General features: G+C 37.1%; 1 protein-coding gene across 1 annotated transcript in view; it reads right to left on the reverse strand.

The window, feature by feature from the left end:
* Positions 1-18,032, reverse strand: part of abcc8 (ATP-binding cassette, sub-family C (CFTR/MRP), member 8) — a 111,147-nt gene that overhangs the window by 30,072 nt on the left and 63,043 nt on the right. Inside the window, 2 exon segments of the mRNA XM_067379078.1 lie at positions 491-523; positions 7,635-7,667. Coding sequence (XP_067235179.1) covers positions 491-523; positions 7,635-7,667 — 66 coding nt within the window.

The following is an 18,032-nucleotide window of genomic DNA, read 5'->3' on the forward strand; positions in this document are numbered from 1 at the left end:
TGATTTAGTAAAATGAGGAAACTAATTATTATCTGGTGTGCAGGATTTAGTCAAATAAAGGGACAAATTGCTATATCATTTTTTCAAACTCAAAACGAGGGAACTAATTAGTAAAACATGCTGACGTATTAGTAAGTCCTGGGAACTAATTATTAATCCGTGGCCACAATATACACATTTTCCTCACATGTCAGGCTCAGTACATATAAGTTTGGAACGACATGAGTTAAAATGATAATTTTTAGTGAACTGTTCCTTTAAAATTTACTGTGTGTTCTAACAAACAGTTAGATGTCAGTATCCATGTCCTATGGTGATAATTAACCTTTCTGATTACTGATTAATTTCTGATTACTGATTACTTTCTGATTACTGATTACTTTCTGATTACTGGTTATTTTCCCTTTAGTATATTCTGAAATAGCTTTAAAATAACAACATTTCAACTAGTTAATCATGTCTCATGTGGCATGTGTGTTGGCTTACATACCTGATATCCCCCTCTGCAGCAGCATCTGTGGGGCTGAAAACAAAAATACATAAATACCACTTTAAGAGACTCCCCTGAAGCATCATAAAAAGACATTTACACACACAAGTGTTGCCGAGCATATCACAGTGACCCCTGCCGTACATTTCTCTCAGCACCACGCTTCATATAAAACCTGAATTACTGCTGCTGATGCCATGTAATAGGAGGCTGGAGAAGTGCTGTGTAATCATGTATGGGTGAATCGCAATGCAGTGCAGCTGACCCAATGAATGTTTATATAGGGATGAGTAGTGAGAAAGACTCTTAATGGATTTGTCTACTGAGCATCATGTTGTCCTTGAGAACATGTAGAAGGCAGAAAAAGATCAAGTATCATTGGATTTGGATTATTGATTTGGAGAGTTGCATAATTAAAACGATCAAGGCTATGTTTGAAATAGCATACTACTATACTATTTCTGCAGTATGCATACTGTGCACTATACAGTATGTGAACACAAACTATATTATAACAAAGTGTATTGTGTATATTATAACGACCTTGTATTTCAACTAAACCAAGCAAAATCAAATATCATTTTTAACATTTCTTTTTTAAAATCATTTGATCAGTCTTGCCAAAAGTTGTTATTTTTACACAAAACTGAATAATAAAAAAAAAATTACTCCTGACATGAAAACCAATCTAGCACCATTTCTATGTTTAAACTCGCAATTGCGATTTATAAACTCGGAATTGCAAGATATAAATTTGCAATTTCGTTATGGTCAGAATTGCGAGATATAAACTAGCAATTCTGAGAAAAAAAGTATTTCCCTCAGAATTGGACTTTATAACTCGGAATTGAAAAAAGTCGCAATTATCTTTTAAAATGTTGGTAACACTTAATTTTACAGTGCTGTAGTTACACGTTACTACATGTACTTACTATTGTAATAACAGTAAATTATGCATAATTACAAGTTACTAACCCTAAAAAAAACCATAACCCCAACTGTAACTCTATAGTAAGTAAATGAAGTTAATTAATAGTACTCAGTACTTATTTGAGTAATTACAATGTAATTACAGCACTGTAAATTAAAGTGTAACCAAAATGTTTTATTCTGTGGTGGAAACAAGCTATCATATGAATCAAGGTTCAATCACTATTGAATTTTGTTTCGATTTTGCAATTTGAATCAATGTTGATATTGAAATGTTAACTTTTTTTTATTTAAAAATTTATTAAAAAAGTACAAACCCGATTCCAAAAAAGTTGGGACACTGTACAAATTGTAAATAAAAACAGAATGCAATGATGTGGAAGTTTCAAATTTCAATATTTTATTCAGAATACAACATAGATGACATATTGAATGTTTAAAATGAGAAAATGTATCATTTTAAGGGAAAAATAAGTTCATGGCATCAACACATCTCAAAAAAGTTGGGACAAGGCCATGTTTACCAATGTGTGGCATCCCCTCTTCTTTTTATAACAGTCTGCAAACGTCTGGGGACTGAGGAGACAAGTTGCTCAAGTTTAGGAATAGGAATGTTGTCCCATTCTTGTCTAATACAGGCTTCTAGTTGCTCAACTGTCTTAGATCTTCTTTGTCACATCTTCCTCTTTATGTTGCACCAAATGTTTTCTATGGGTGAAAGATCTGGACTGCAGGCTGGCCATTTCAGTACCCGGATCCTTCTTCTACACAGCCATGATGTTGTAATTGATGCAATATGTGGTCTGGCATTGTCATGTTGGAAAATGCAAGGTTTTCCCTGAAAGAGACGACATCTGGAGGGGAGCATATGTTGTTTTAGAACTTAGATATACCTTTCAGCATTGATGGTGCCTTTCCAGATGTGTAAGCTGCCCATGCCACATACACTCATGCAAACCAATACCATCAGAGATGCAGGCTTCTGAACTGAGCGCTGATAACAACTTGGGTTGTCCTTGTCCTCTTTAGTCCGGATGACATGGCGTCCCAGTTTTCCAAAAAGAACTTCAAATTTTGATTCTTCTGACCACAGTCCATTTTTTTCCTTTGCCACAGTCCATTTTAAATGAGCCTTGGCCCAGAGAAAACGCCTGCGCTTCTGGATCATGTTTAGATACGGCTTCTTTTTTGACCTGTAGAGATTTAGCCAGCAGCAGCGAATGGTACGGTGGATTGTGTTCACCGACAATGTTTTCTGGAAGTATTCCTGAGCACATGTTGTGATTTCCATTACAGTAGCATTCCTGTATGTGATGCAGTGCCGTCTAAGGGCCCGAAATCACGGGCATCCAGTATGGTTTTCCGGCCTTGACCCTTACGCACAGAGATTGCTCCAGATTCTTTGAATCTTTGTATGATATTATGCACTGTAGATGATGATAACTTCAAACTCTTTGCAATTTTTCTCTGAGAAACTCCACTTATTTCACCGCAGCATTGGGGGAATTGGTGATCCTCTGCTCATCTTGACTCTTATTGCTACCTGTCCCAAATTCTTTGGAATGTGTAGTTCTCATGAAATCCAAAATGAGCCAATATTTGGCATGACATTTAAAAATGTCTCACTTTCAACATTTGATATATATATATATATATATATATATATATATATATATATATATATATATATATATATATATATATATATATATATATATATATATATATATATATATATATATACCATTGTGAATAAAATATAAGTTTATGAGATTTGTCAAGTATTGCATTCCTTTTTTATGCACAATTTATACAGTGTCCCAACTTTTTTTGGAATCGGGTTTGTATTTTTTAGCAGTAAACATTGATTCAACTTTTTTTTTTTTTGTTGTTGTTAGCATTTTAAAGAATTAGTCCACTTTTAAATAAACTTTTCCTGATAATTTTCTCACCCCCATGTCATCCAAAATGTTTATGTCTTTCTTTCTTCAGTCAAAATAGAAATTAAGGTTTTTGATGAAAACATTCCAGGATTAATCTCCTTATATTGGTCTCCAAACGGTTGAAGGTCAAAATTATAGTTTCAGTGCAGCTTCAAAGGGCTTTAAACAATACCAGACGAGGAATAAGGGTCTTATCTAGTGAAACGATCGGTCATTTTTGAAAAAAAGACAACTGTATATGCTTTATAAACACAAAATATCGCAGAAACCAGAAGTACATTCAAGGCATTCTTTCAAACGCTTACGCTGTATGTCCTACGCCTTCCCTATTCTACTTATGAAAAAACTAAACTGGCGCCGCGTATGTTCCCTAAGTAGAATTGTTTTCATTTTTGTAAATAGAATCAATGTTGATGTTGCAACATTTTTTCAATGTTTTTCACAGTGTAATGTTAAAATTTCAATGTGATTTATAAGTATTTTCTTAACCTTTTCACAACTAATAAGAATTAAACACAGTTTCAACATTTTTAAATATTTTAACATATATTCACAGGTAAATGAAACACATCACAGTGATATCATGACGTTGTTTCAACGACTTCTACAATTTCTTGTTAAAAGTTCAATGGTATTTTGTTAACCTTTTTACAGTCATTCAGCATTAAACGTTTCAATGTTTTTTTGTTTCACATACATTTTTAAATGGTAAACAAATACAGATTGTCTACTGCACAGTATGCATAATGCTAGTATTCCATTCCAAACATAACATTTCACATTTGAGCTGTGAGAAGAATGGATTGTGATTGGTTGTCAAGCTTTATTGGAAAATCTGGCCTTCACATATAAAGAATGCTTTCAAGAAAATAACACTTTTTTTTTTTTTTTAAATTTAGAAAAGCCAGGCGGCATTTTTTTTTTTAAAGCATCCAAATTGCTTTTTCTTTTCAATACATTGAACGAAATAACAGATGTCTATTTGAAATGTCTCTGTGCATGTCCGGTAATAATACACCTTGGCTTTGTAATGTATGGCATAGTGATTGCTGCCAACAGTAATAAGAGATGTCTATTCTTGGCTGCCATTCCAGCTCAATTGCCAAGAACAGGACAGACACCTACACATAAGCACACTCTCACACACCCACATTCACACACTGTGACAGCGCGTGTTGTTTTATTGATGACCAGGTGGACGCTAACACATTTTATCACCAGCACCAACTGTCAACTTTAAAGTAAAATGCTTTTTAATAGTCCTCCAAAGAGCTAATATCTGCACTGTTCCCTACAGAGTTTATATATTTAACAGACAGACCAAATGAGTCCACCCATTACAGTAGATAAGAAAGCCATTAAAAAACAGCTGTCTCGGTTGGAGCCATGGTTTAGCGGTTAGTGTTTGTGCACATACAAGCCAGACAAAACCAGCTGGTGTCATTGCCCGATCTGTGTTTCTCATCATTTTCTGTCCTCATACCACTTACAATTTAAAATGTGGCCAAAACAACAATTGTCTCAAAATTTAGTAAGCAGCATGACTTGATTGCTTTTTAACCACAACATATCTAAAATTAGGTATTGCAGGAGGCAGCATATATTAATTTCCGACAAGCTTTGTCTCTGTAGCATGCCTAATATGTCTAAAAAGCTTTTTAGGTAGGTTTTGAGACACAGATATCGACTTGTTAGATAAGCTAATATGCAACCATTAGAATGAACTGAGTATTAATAGAATATCAAATATGTGAGTGTCTGCTAATGAAATTAATGTACATGAAAACATTTAAAATTTATAAAATTTGGAGTCCATAGGGGACATAGTGATGGAAAATGCAATGCTTTTGCAAACTCACAAAAATATGTTCTCGCAAAAGTTTTATGCTCCCCAAGAATTTTACATTTACTCACAAAATTGTATTCTCTTGCACCATTTTTGCATTCCCTGAGAAATTTTGATTAATTTGCAAAACTATTGCTTTGCTTTGTAAAAGTGCTGCGGTCCCCCAAGAAACATTGCTTTCCCTTGCAAAAATGTTATCTTGCAAAACTTTTGCACTCCCCAAGAAATTTGCATTAGCGCACAAAAAGTCATCATTCAAAAGTTTTGTGCTCCCCCAAAAATTTGCATTTGCTCGCAAAAACGTATCTCACAAAACTTTTGTGCTCCCCAAAAAAAATTTCCATTCGCTTGCAAAAAATGTTATTTTGCAAACGTTTTGTGCTCTCCAAGAAATTTGCATTTGCTCGCAAAAATGTGTTACCTCGCAAGTTTTATATTCCCTAAGAAATTTGCATTTGCTTACAAAAATGTATCATGCAAAACTTTTGTGCTCCCCAAGTAATTTGCATTCGCATGTAAAATTTTTATCAATCAAAAGTTTTGTGATCCCCAAGAAATTTTCATTCGCCCGCAAAATTTTTTGCGAAATTTTTTTGCGAAAATTTTTGTGCTCCCCAAGAAATTTGCATTCACTTGCAAAATTATCTCACAAAACTTTTGCACTCCCTAAAACATTTGCATTCGCTCTCAAAAATTTTATTTTGCAAACATTTTGTGTTCCCCAAGAAGTCTGCATTCGCTCACAAAAATGTTTTCTCGCAAAAGTTTTGTGCTCTCCAAGAAATTTGCATTCGCTTGCAAATATATTGTTTTGCTAAAGTTTTGGGCTTTCCCTTGCAAAAAATTGTTATCTCGCAAAAGTTTTGCATTCCCCTCGAAACTATGCATTCATTTGCAAAACTTTTGCTGTTTTGTAAAAGTGCCTGACTCCCCCAAGATACATTGCTTTCTCTAACAAATACACTAAATATAGTTCCTCCTCCCACCTTATATTTTTGCATTCGCTCACAAAACACAACGTTTCTCCAGGAATCGCAAAACTTTTGTAGAGAGAGCACAATGTTTCTCTGGCAACACAAAAGTTTTGCGAGCTATAACAAAAGCATTGAAATACAATTTTTCCTTCCATACAATTTTCCCCCCTCAACACCATGGGCCCTATTTTAACGATCTAAACGCAAAGTGTAAAGCGCACGGCACAGGTGCACTCAGGGCGTGTCCAAATCCACTTTTGCTATTTTAACGACGGAAGAACGGTCCGTGCGCCGGGGCGCATTTTTGAAATGGGTTGTCCCTATTCTCTTAATGAGTAATGGGTGTTACGTTCAGTAAACCAATCAGAGGGTCATCTCCCATTCCCTTTAAGAGCGAGATGCGCTCGCGCCATGGCGGATTGCTTTTTACATGGTTGAATTTGTTGGCGGAAAAGCTGAACGCTTTTCAAGCGAAGAAACCGATCTGCTTGTGCGCGAAGTTAAGCGTTTAGTTAGAAGGTAAACGAAGTTACATTTTTATATTTATGTAGCCTATACAATAATATTCTTTTACACTGTAATCCTTTTGTTTTTAATATTTGGCATGTTTGTGTGATGCGCATCCCTGTGTGTAATAAGCAAAGTCAACGCGCACTGTGGACGCGCCCAGAGCCGCAGTTTCTACCAACGCGCTCTAACAAAAAAATATTGCGCCATTGACTTTAGACTTTAGACCAGGTTTGAGTTGGTCTATGGCGCAGTCTATTTTCAGCTCCTTAAAATAGCAATGCGCCAGCAATGCGGCTGAACACACCTCTTTTTTAGACCAGCACGCCCATGGGCGCACTAACTGGCGCAAATGCATTTACTAATTTAAAGACGTGGCGCTGAACGGGAAAACGCGAATGGCGCCGGACGCAAACTAGCAAACACACTTGCACTTGCGCCTTGCGTCGCATTGCGCCAGGTGTATTATAGGGCCCCATGTCCCTTTAGGAGCTCTGTAAATTCCAGCCAGAATGTTGTTTATGTAGCTGCACATGAAGACAATCATCTTCAATGCGTTCTACACTTTTTTTTAACGCAATGCATTCTGTTATTTCCATGAAGAATACATGCAATGCTGTCTAAGATTTTAGCCAAAATACAATAATGCTACAATAATGGCAGATATATTATAATATATTACGAATAGTAAAAAGTATTTGTATGTGTTGTAATTATAAAGACCTCATAAAGTAGCTGAGGGTGACTGACGAAACAAAGAAACCAGAAGAAGAAGCTGGGGGATTATGCTAACAAACCACAGAGAAAAGGATCAGCACTGCACAGCATGACAGGACACATCCACACACCCTCATCGTGTGCACACAATAATTAACAGGCTCTCTGCGGGATGGGCTAAATGTTTATGCTTGTGTTTTGCAGCTTCGTAATAAAACAGAACTTACCTTTCACTTCCCTCTCCATCCAAAGCGGGCAGTCTGCAAAATAATACACAGAAAATGAATAACTCAACAAGGAGGAGAAATTAACATGACAAAGATGCTGATGTGCATAGATTCTGATAAACTGTGCTGAAAAAGTCACTTTAAAAAACAAACAAACAAACAAGGATTGTGAACAATACAATCAATAATAAATAAACTCAATGATTTATCTAGGTAATTTCTATTTGACATTTCTAAGAGATTCCAGTGAATGATAAACATGGTGCTATAATATTGCAAGGATTCTGAAAGGCAAGATACAATGGCGTGCAAAATAAATCTGTAAAGTGAAACTGCTAGAATTGAAATTAGCTCTGAGGCTAAACTAACAGAAATTGTCCTTGAAAAGTCAACAGGAATATAAATAAGAGCTTTTCTGCTTCTTGAAGGCATTTGCTGCAGCTGTAGCTCTTATGCTCTGTCCTTTTAAAACGGGGGCATTTAAATATAAAGTTCTCCTTAATGTTTTCCCATGTTGGCTTTGTAGTTAAGCTAGGACTCAACATGTTAATTTAAAAGAGGCTGTTTTGGACAGTTGAATTCTTACTGCAATGTGTTTTCAACTTTTTCACCTTCATTATCTCTTCATAGTAATTGTTTTAATGGCAATGTACTGTAAACTGTCAATCCACATGAGGGACAACCCCAGAAAGCTGATGACGTATGTGGTTCCAGGAAAGTGATTTTTAGACACTATACTGAGAGATGTTATTAGCCACCGTGTGTCATTATAAAGTGACTGACATTTTTAAAATCATAGCATAGCATTTGTAGAGGTGCTAACAGTGCCGGTCCTAGACTTCTGGAGCCCTAAGCAAAACTTTTAACTGGCCTCTCTCAGTGCATTCATAAACACCTCAAAATAACCTTAATCTGTAGCAGTTTCACTGTCAACAGTGAGTTGAAACAGTAATGCAATTGTAATACAAATTACAAACAATATGACAAATACAACAGAAAAAAGTTAGAAATTAAATAATTTAGCCTACTACAATAATAGCCTACTATACAGATATTGAATAAAGTAATAAAATTTAAAAATAAAACACTACATAGTCTTCAGAATTAAATATACATTGATTGATGGGTTTATTGGCTGCTGTCACTTTAAGACTGAATGCACAGATCTAATATACTGACAAGCATTCGATTACTTCCCAACTGTTTATGTTCAAGACATAACGGACTGCATTTAAGTGAAAACTCACCAAGACTAACATTTTGACTTTAATTCATTTTTTTATTTTTCCATTTAAGGTCAAGCCAGAAGCCCAAAATAGCCTATACTTGTCCATGCCTGCAGAGAAAAACAATCGTTACACTTTTAACTCCTATTTAGTCTCAAGAAAGTCTGGCATGGGACTGACTATGATAGTTACGTTACATGATTTGACTGATTTGGATGTTATGTAGGAAACGCGTCAGTGCACTGTTTTTAATGCGGCATTGTGTTTTCATAATCGTTGGAAACCAAAATCAAAAACAAAACTAAAATTCTATAAATCACATAGCACTAGGTATTAAAACATCTTTAAGAGCAAGGGGGCCCCCTGATGGTTCGGGGGCCCTATGCAACTTGCGTACTTTACTGTAAGACTGATGCCAGAGTGCCTGGACCAAGAAAGGGCTACTCTTTGAGAAAACAAAGGAAATTAACATTTGAACTCTCTCTTGCAAAATTAGCATCCTCATCCGAGACAGTCAATCACACTTCAGCATTGCCTTTCTTCACCCCATCTCCTCTCTCTACATGCAGAGATGACCTGAAATTCAGCTAAAATTTATATGGTTTAATGTGAACAATCATCAAAGAATTCTATACATGTTTGGTATCGTTTGAAATGTCTCAGTGCAACTGGTACAATGGTCTCATCTACATGGAAGTAAACTAAAGGTATTAAAGATTTTAAGAGTTTAGAGATACTTTGGTTGCAACCATGGGTGTGCCCCTTTCCCAGGGTCTTTCATCCAAATTACCTCCTGTTCCACAGCAAGGTGTGAACCCCCTAGGTCTGTGACACTAGTCAATGCAAATTCTGATTGTAAGTTCATGTCCCACATTGGGGGGTGTTTTGTCTTGGTCTGAGTATTTAATGAAATGTTGCAAAAGGCGCAACTCTGTATTCAGATGAAGCCCACACTGCTGAATGTCCATGACACTCAGCAATGTGTATTTTTCTCAAGTCAGGTATGCATCTTACTGAATGGGACTGAATGGGAACGTCTCGGTTACAAAGGTAACCCTCGTTCCCTGAAGGAGGGAACGGAGACGTACGTCCCGTCGCCACAGTTGTTGTCCTGCTGTGCTGCCGCCTGCTTGGTTCGGCTCCTCAGCGAAAACCTGAAGATGCAACGCACCTGCTGCTCATTATATACCCGCGCTGCGAGGTGAGCAGCTGATGCAGATGATTGCATGCCAATGTGCATTGGCTCGTTTAGTTACACTCGAAGTAGATTGGCTTCTCTGGCGAGATTCCTATTCGTCGGTCTGTCCGACGTACGTCTCCGTTCCCTCCTTCAGGGAACGAGGGTTACCTTTGTAACCGAGACGTTTGCTTCTATTAGTTATGAATGGGAGAAACTGCAACGCGCAATTTACTAAACACTATATATAATACTTTACAAGTACTAAACACTATATATAATTTATAATATAACCATATATAATGTGCTTACAGAAAAATTAAAAAGAAATTTGCTTATTGATTTACTACTTCTAAAATAATGACAGCTAACTTCACTACATTGTGTCGTAGATTTGTGTATAGGACTTGTTTAGATTTTAAAATATTAAAGTCATTTATCTGTGCACATAACGGTTGTTTCATTGATGATTGAGATAAAGGAGATGTTTATACTCTCGTGGCCTTGTTTGTAAAAAACTTCAACTTAATACATAAAATTCTACAGTCATGTGTTCTTTAGACACCAGAGGTGTCAAGTAACAAAGTACAAATACTTCGTTACCTTACTTAAGTAGAAATTTCGGGTATCTATACTTTACTGGAGTAATTATTTTTCAGACGACTTTTTACTTCTACTCCTTACATTTTCACGCAATTATCTGTATTTTCTACTCCTTACATTTTAAAAATAGCCTTGTTACTCCTATTTCATTTCGGCTTGTTTTCATTCCGACTTGAAAAAACAAAACAAAAACAACAACTATCCAGATAAATCGCGCCATCTGGATAGAGTGAATTTGATTGTGGTTAGATGAGAATAAACATACGTTACCATTCTGACACCTATTGGTTTGTACGCGATCCATCACACCTGCACATGTCACAAATCACGTCACACTCCAGCAAGGACGACAGTGTTGGGGGTCGATACTCAAAAAAGATTATTTCTTGGTTCTTTCTAAGTTATTATTTCTCTACTACTGGCTCATTTAGGCTATCAAACGGGTGCTTTCTCTTCGTCCTCTGCAAATTAAGCTAGGTAGTTCGGTAGAGAGACGTTTGAATAAATTAGCGTATACACCGGTTTTTAAACTTTTTTTTTAGCGCGACCCTTTTTATTTTTGTGACCCATAGTCATGTACAACCATGTAGCTAAACAAGCCAAAATAAATTAATTTAAAACGAAACTGAAGGTAAACCTGCGTTGCTCTCATGGTGTTATACCGCTCTCTTTCGGTGAAGTGGAGCAGTGCTCTTGCTGAATGGCACAGATTGCACTACGGATTATTGTACTTTTTTTTTTTTTTTTTAAACTGTATTTTATTTTTTTATAACGAACAAGCTGCGATGTCACGTTTCCAGTGCTTTGTTGTGTGTGCGTGAGGCGCGGGCACGATCAAACAGCTGTCTTTGCAGGGGACTTGCCTCATCGTCATGGCAACGGTTCGTGGCCAGGTCAGATTACGTAAGGCCCTGCGTTCCATTCGGAAGGGCTCATCCCTATGCCCTAATCCCTTCAAAGTGTTTACTCTCCGGAGTGAGAGCTTCGAAGGGTGTAGAGGTCAAAAATACTCCTTTTTGGAACGCACTTCTGCGTCATCTTAAGACAATCAACGAGGATAGATTGCGAAAGCTGCGCCCTTTGTTTAACGTTAGTTTATTTATTTATTTTTGGTTTATCGCACCATAATGTATATTGTGTCTATGCATTTGAAACATTTGAATGGACTGATAAAGGGAGCTGTAAAGTATTTTTGTTGAAGTACAATGTCGTTTTGACCATAATAATGTACTAAATCTAACTCGTATAAATATTACAGTAGTATAGAAAAATACTATACATACATTTATAGGTAAAATTGAGCTTCGAGCCTCCTGTACCCATTCTGTGTCGTCAAACAACTTCCCTGTGCAAAGGATTATGGGGGCCCGAAGTGTCCATCAGTCGTACCCTTCGAAATCCTTCATTCCGAAGGGCCCTTTAAAGTGGCCAGTTTTGAACACTTCGGTTTGGAACAACCCTTCAATGTGGCGGCCATGATTGTTTTCACTCCGAAGTGCTCTTCAGAGGGCGATATATCCCATTTGGAATGCACAGAGAGTTTGTTGCCGTTTGTTGGATGCTCAGACGACCAAACAAACGCAGATTAAACATGTTCAGTCTGATAAAAACAGACTCTGACCAACGCCAACAGGGTTATCACACCTATCCAACAAACTGAACTGAAACAGCTGAAAACTACCTGCATTTGGCGGGTTGGCGGGTGTTAATATCAAGCCCTGATTGTTAAGCCTGCCCTGGGTACACCAAAACTACCTGCATTTTTCTTGTCTGCTGCCCACACAGATTCCTGCAGTTAAACTTGGATGTACATTTACATTCCAATAAAGGTTATTGATGACATTTTGAGGAGGTGGAGTGCGCGCCTGTGGTGCGGCTTTTGTCCTTAATGGCATTTTTTTCCTTACATTACTTTTACTTTTATACTTTAAGTAGTTTTGAAACCAGTACTTTTACACTTTTACTTGAGTAAAAAGCTTGAGTTGATACTTCAACTTCTACAGAAGTATTTTTAAACCCTAGTATCTATACTTCTACTTGAGTATTGAATGTGAATACTGTTGACACCAGTGTTAGACACAATCATGTGTTATGAAGTAAGCTGTCTGTGATCTCTTTAAATCAAAGCAAAATAGTTTACTAAAAATAAACAGAAACAGTTAATGTTTACAGGCAACAACTATCAGGGATAAAAGACTATTTAGCTTATCTATTACTTACCGAAAATGTATGATGTTTAGGACATGACATATTGAGATCAGAAACCGCAAAAGACATTTGAGTGATAAACGATTCAGATAAAAGAGAGCTTTTCTTGCCATAGCGCTTGATACTCTCTGATCATCAGCCAAAAGTTGCTGTACCCAGCATGAACATTTACACGTAAAAACCATTTCCTTTAGACAATTAGACAACACCCAGTTAACAGTCCTTTTTTTTAGTATAAACATTTGCTTTTTAAGACCCACATTTAGCCTGACTGAAGAGCTGACGATTGTTCAAGGAGATATTTTGTGCCATAAGTCTTTGTGGTCTATTTTTATAGAAAACATAAATTTAGCTTCACCCTCTGCTAGCATTAGCATACTGGGCGCACATACCATGTAAACCATTTGAATACCGAAGATGGTTCTCATAGTGTTCACATCTCTGATGTCGGCCATGGATAATTCATTTTATATGTCAGATACATTATGCATGTAGAACAACGCAGAAGCAAATGCTTGGCCAATGCATTGTGGATTCATTAACAAACCTCGGTACTCAAGGGGTGCTAGAGTTAATTTAAAAATGTATGTGCCATTACAATAGATGCCATTATTCAGGTTTAACTAATTTAAAGAGTATTTGTTTTGGGTCTAAGAGGGTAATTTGATTCAGAAAGCTCAAATGGGCAAGATTTCTTTGACTAACCCTTTCGTTTCACTGAATGATTGATGCATCTATCCTACAGGTTTATTTATATGTTATATTTTAATCTAAAACACTTTAAGTGGACCCACATTGTCTGTCTAATCCAATTGTTATCTTAAGTAGGACCTTTGATTTGAGCTCAGTTGGTTGGTTGTTGCCAGGGAGGACTGGCACTTGAACAAACGTCCATCTGTATTGTGCTTGACCCAGGATGCGTCTCATAAAAGGGTGTGCAAACATCAAAACACAAGCCCCTAATCAACATTGTAATTACTAATAGCCTGTTGGACGGCACAGGCTGAAGAACAGGTGACTAATTTTTGAAGAGGACTTGATATGGTGGTGGATGGGTACATCGCAGCCTCTGTTTGACCCCAGAAGGTCAGGTGTGTGACGTGTTTCTAGTGCCCTAATGTCAGTGTATTTCTGATATGGCCTTGTTACCCTTGATCTGCTGACATTTGAGGCATTATGAGATGCAGTAACATATTATGTCCTTTTTCTTTCATTTGAATCAAGACCTTTTTGAGGTGATCAGTGATTGTTTCACTGGGATCACATTGGTGAAAAGTGCAGCTTGTGTGTGATTGGCCAGTTGCAACAATGTTTCATACTTAGGGTCATGTGACAGATGCATCTGTATAAACTTCTGGAAGTTCAGAGGCCAGATTCACCAAGGTCTTGAACTGCTTAAAATGTAACAGAAACAATCTTAAGAATGTAATTCTTTAAAAATAAGGAGAAAATAGGTTGTTTGCAATCACGTGGTTCTGGTGATGCGCAAAATTCCGGTGGAGGGCAAGCAGTGAAAATTAGAATGGAAGAGATGGAGAAAAGTCCTTTCTGTGCTGGTTTAGAAAGGTATAAACAGAAAATCACAACAGATGTTGAACGGGATCTTTATGTTATGAAGAGGAGCGACTTTTCCACTGAATTGAAAGAATTCCTGCAATCGAGGAGGTAGATATAGACAATGTGAAGCTGCCATCACACCGCGTTCAGATCAAGTCTCGGTTTGTTTACATCGCGCTGCCTTTCTGCTAGTGAAGTTAGGGCAGTATTTTTGATTTTCTGTCGCGATTGTGAAAAATATTGCCATTGTAGGTCATGCTGAATCGAGAATTGCAACAGGAGCTCACATCATCATTTAAAAAAAAAAAACTGGATGGTGTACAGTTGCCTTTTATACGTGTAAAAACACAGTACTAAGGGAAGCTGGTTGAGGAGGTGACGGGAAGATGCCGTATCAAATCTAATAATGTCACTGTGGCGATCAGGGCGGGCGAGAGCCATGAGGGAACGGCGCGAGGCCGGTGGCGCGAGTGTTAATGAGCTTCACCTGGGAGGCGCACCGGCCTTGAGTCCCTCACAGAGGAGCTCCGGGAGCATAAAAGGAGGAGCGACTACCGAGAGCGACGAGAGAGGACCAGGCCTGGACTTTATTTTATGTTTTGTTATGTTTGTGTGGTCAGCAGACGTCTGCGAGGGTCTGCCGGCATTACTTTCATTTTGTTCTTTGTTTATTTTGTAATTAAACTTTGTATGGACGTTCGCCGGTTCCCGCCTCCTTCTTCCCATATTTACGAACTTCGTTACAGTCACTGATTTAACCCACTCCCTATCACTCAATAAAATAGTCACATATAGCTGAGTGTTTTTGAAAGTGTTGTCTTTGTTGTTGAATCGACTTCTGTCATCTTGTTAAACATTTATTTATTTGGACATTTTCTACCATATGATGGCTGAAGCAGCAGCGCGTGACACTGTTTTCATAGTAACCAGATCAACATTGTGAACGGAATACTACAAAACTGAAGTGAAAACATCAAATTATCATTTAATGGGATAAAATAGCTTCTCTTGCCTGCAAACGATACCATGAAGTATGTGGATATTTAACCAAGTCAAAAACAAAAAAGGTAAGCAGGTATTAATTTCAATATCAGCAGACACAAAACGCTATTAAAGGCGACAACTTTTAAAGTTAAAAAACGATAGAAGTTATAAAAAATGGTATAAGTTATGTAAACGATATAAACACCTTCTGGGTTCTCGATTTTATCAATCTGAGCAACCATAAACGACGCAAAACATACGAATTTTGAGTTTTTGATAGGATTCCTATATAGAAAAAGTCACTCCCTGCCCTCCAGACTCATTCGCGCTGCTGCTGTGACGTCATGTGCAAACAACCTATTAAAGATTTTATATACCTGTTTAACTTGTATATTTTGCATTCCCAAGAGTTCCTAAGAATGTTATTAAAATGCAAGAATAATTTTTATAAGTTTTTAAAAAATATCCCAACAAAAATCTCAAAAGGTAGGATGTTTAATGAATATAAGCGGCAGTCCAATTATCTATATAATTGTGTCTGTGTGTGTGTGTGTGTGTGTGTAGGTGTGTGTGTAGGTGTGTGTGTGTGTGTGTGTGTGTGTGTGTGTGTGTGTGTGTGTGTGTGTGTGTGTGTGTTAACTAAAAATAAAAATAAAACTATTAAAAATTGTTTTTGTTAACTGAAATAAAGCGAGATAAAATAAAATGTAAATACTAGATGAGTTCTAAACGTACTTAAACTAAAATAAAAAATAAAGCTAAATAGAAGCTAAATAAACTAAATAATAGCTTATTTTCAAGAAATGCTCCTTTTTCTTGCTGGGCGAGGAAGTTCTGAAAGAGCTTGTTTTCATAGTACATTGAATATTGTCAAAATATTAAGGAAACGTGATTTCTCATGATGACTCCAATAAATCAAATTTGTGGGATCAGCTGATCTCAATAAAAATTTTGGCTCACAAAATTGGGAATCAATAGCTGCGGCAGTCCAATTTTTCCTTTAGGCTCTTGCTGTGTCTTACACAAGCCTGGAACTGAACACCCACATGAGTTCAGATCTTCTCTGAAATGTTAACAAGAGCTGGTAACACAATAAGCAATTTTTATATTACCTAGAGGCTGAGGATGAGTTGTATAAGCTTAAAAAACAGAACTGCACTTAACAGACCCTTATCAGAATTTTTCTTTATATAATAACGACTCCGAGAATTACCAATCCCCAAAACATCCACAGCATCAAAGCAATTTCAAGCTCTTTATGAAAGGCATTACTCATTACAATGTATTCTCTGCACACAGCACTCTCCATGTGCTCTTTCTGATTCAAAGAGCTCTCTTGAGCAAATGGGATTCCATCCTGTGAACACACCAATCACTTCAACCAAGCCTGAGTATGAAATTAGGGTGACCACTTCTACCGTCGATTAGAGCTTTTCAATTACTGTAACAGCAAATTGCTATCTTTCATTCTACCCAGAGTTCAAACAGGAAAGACACGGGAGAAGGAAATAAACCTTGAAGACTGATAATTATCTTACGAGAAATGTCATTCAGCGAAAAAAGGGGAGCAAAACAAAAGTAGCATTTCCATCAGCTACTTTACATTGGTCAACTTTTTGATGCGCTAAACCTTTTTTCTGCAAAAAATTAAGTCCTTGTATGGAAACTTGGCTGTTCACACTAAGAACGATAATTATAAACATGACAACATGTTTAATCATTAAAAACCATGCTGTGTATTATAAATAATATAATGATGTATACTAAATAATTGTGTAAGTAGTAAAACAACACAAATGCAAATGGGGCAAACATTTTGAGTCCCCCCTCCCTTGCCTCACAGTGCTTTGGTTCACTGCCTGCTTTTCTCTTTTGCCTCACATACACACACAAGTCCAGTGAGAGAGAACCATTGTTACCAGGGTCGCAGTTTTCCTGCACAATTGACCATTCGCAAAGACCCGCCCCCTTTAGTTACTGTTCCTATGTCCGACAAGCCATGCCGCTCTCACACCACACATCATGTTCTCACATCGCGGTTCAAAGAGGACACTGACAATATGTCAACAGACAAGACAGAGCAGGTTACTTTTGAAATGTAATTTTTAAACATAATTTTTAAAGAAATTTAAACAATAAATACCATTTTGTGGCTCTTTAATGTGTTGCGACAGATCGCTGTAGCGCCTCAGTTCAAGCGGCCCGTGAACCGATCATCTTTTCCTACTAGTTAATTTATAGCATCAGATAAACATGAATGAACATCAGAAGGAATGTTGTTTCAACTGCAGAAAGACATCAATACACACCATTTTTCAAGTTCAGGTCCACTGACGTTAATCTACCTGACTGCTTTGTCGGACAAAATGGCGGATTTGGCGTTGTGATTGGTTAGTTCGCCTGTCAGTCAAACTCCAAGTGAAGGGTCAACTGGGCTATTTTGAAAATGTAGTCACAGGAAAAATTACAGAGCCGCAGGCTGCAGATTTTTTTTTTTTTTGGGATACTTTTATAATGTACTGCGGCTGTCAAAAGGTTTATCTGTAGACAAAGGAAATGAAAAAGGATGCTTTTACTAATATGCATTATCCTTGTAATGAATAACTGGCAAACTAAGGATGGAAGAGAGATGGTACCTTTGAC

The sequence above is a fragment of the Chanodichthys erythropterus genome, chromosome 24 (genome assembly GCF_024489055.1).
Source record: "Chanodichthys erythropterus isolate Z2021 chromosome 24, ASM2448905v1, whole genome shotgun sequence".
In the NCBI taxonomy this organism is placed as follows: domain Eukaryota; kingdom Metazoa; phylum Chordata; class Actinopteri; order Cypriniformes; family Xenocyprididae; genus Chanodichthys; species Chanodichthys erythropterus.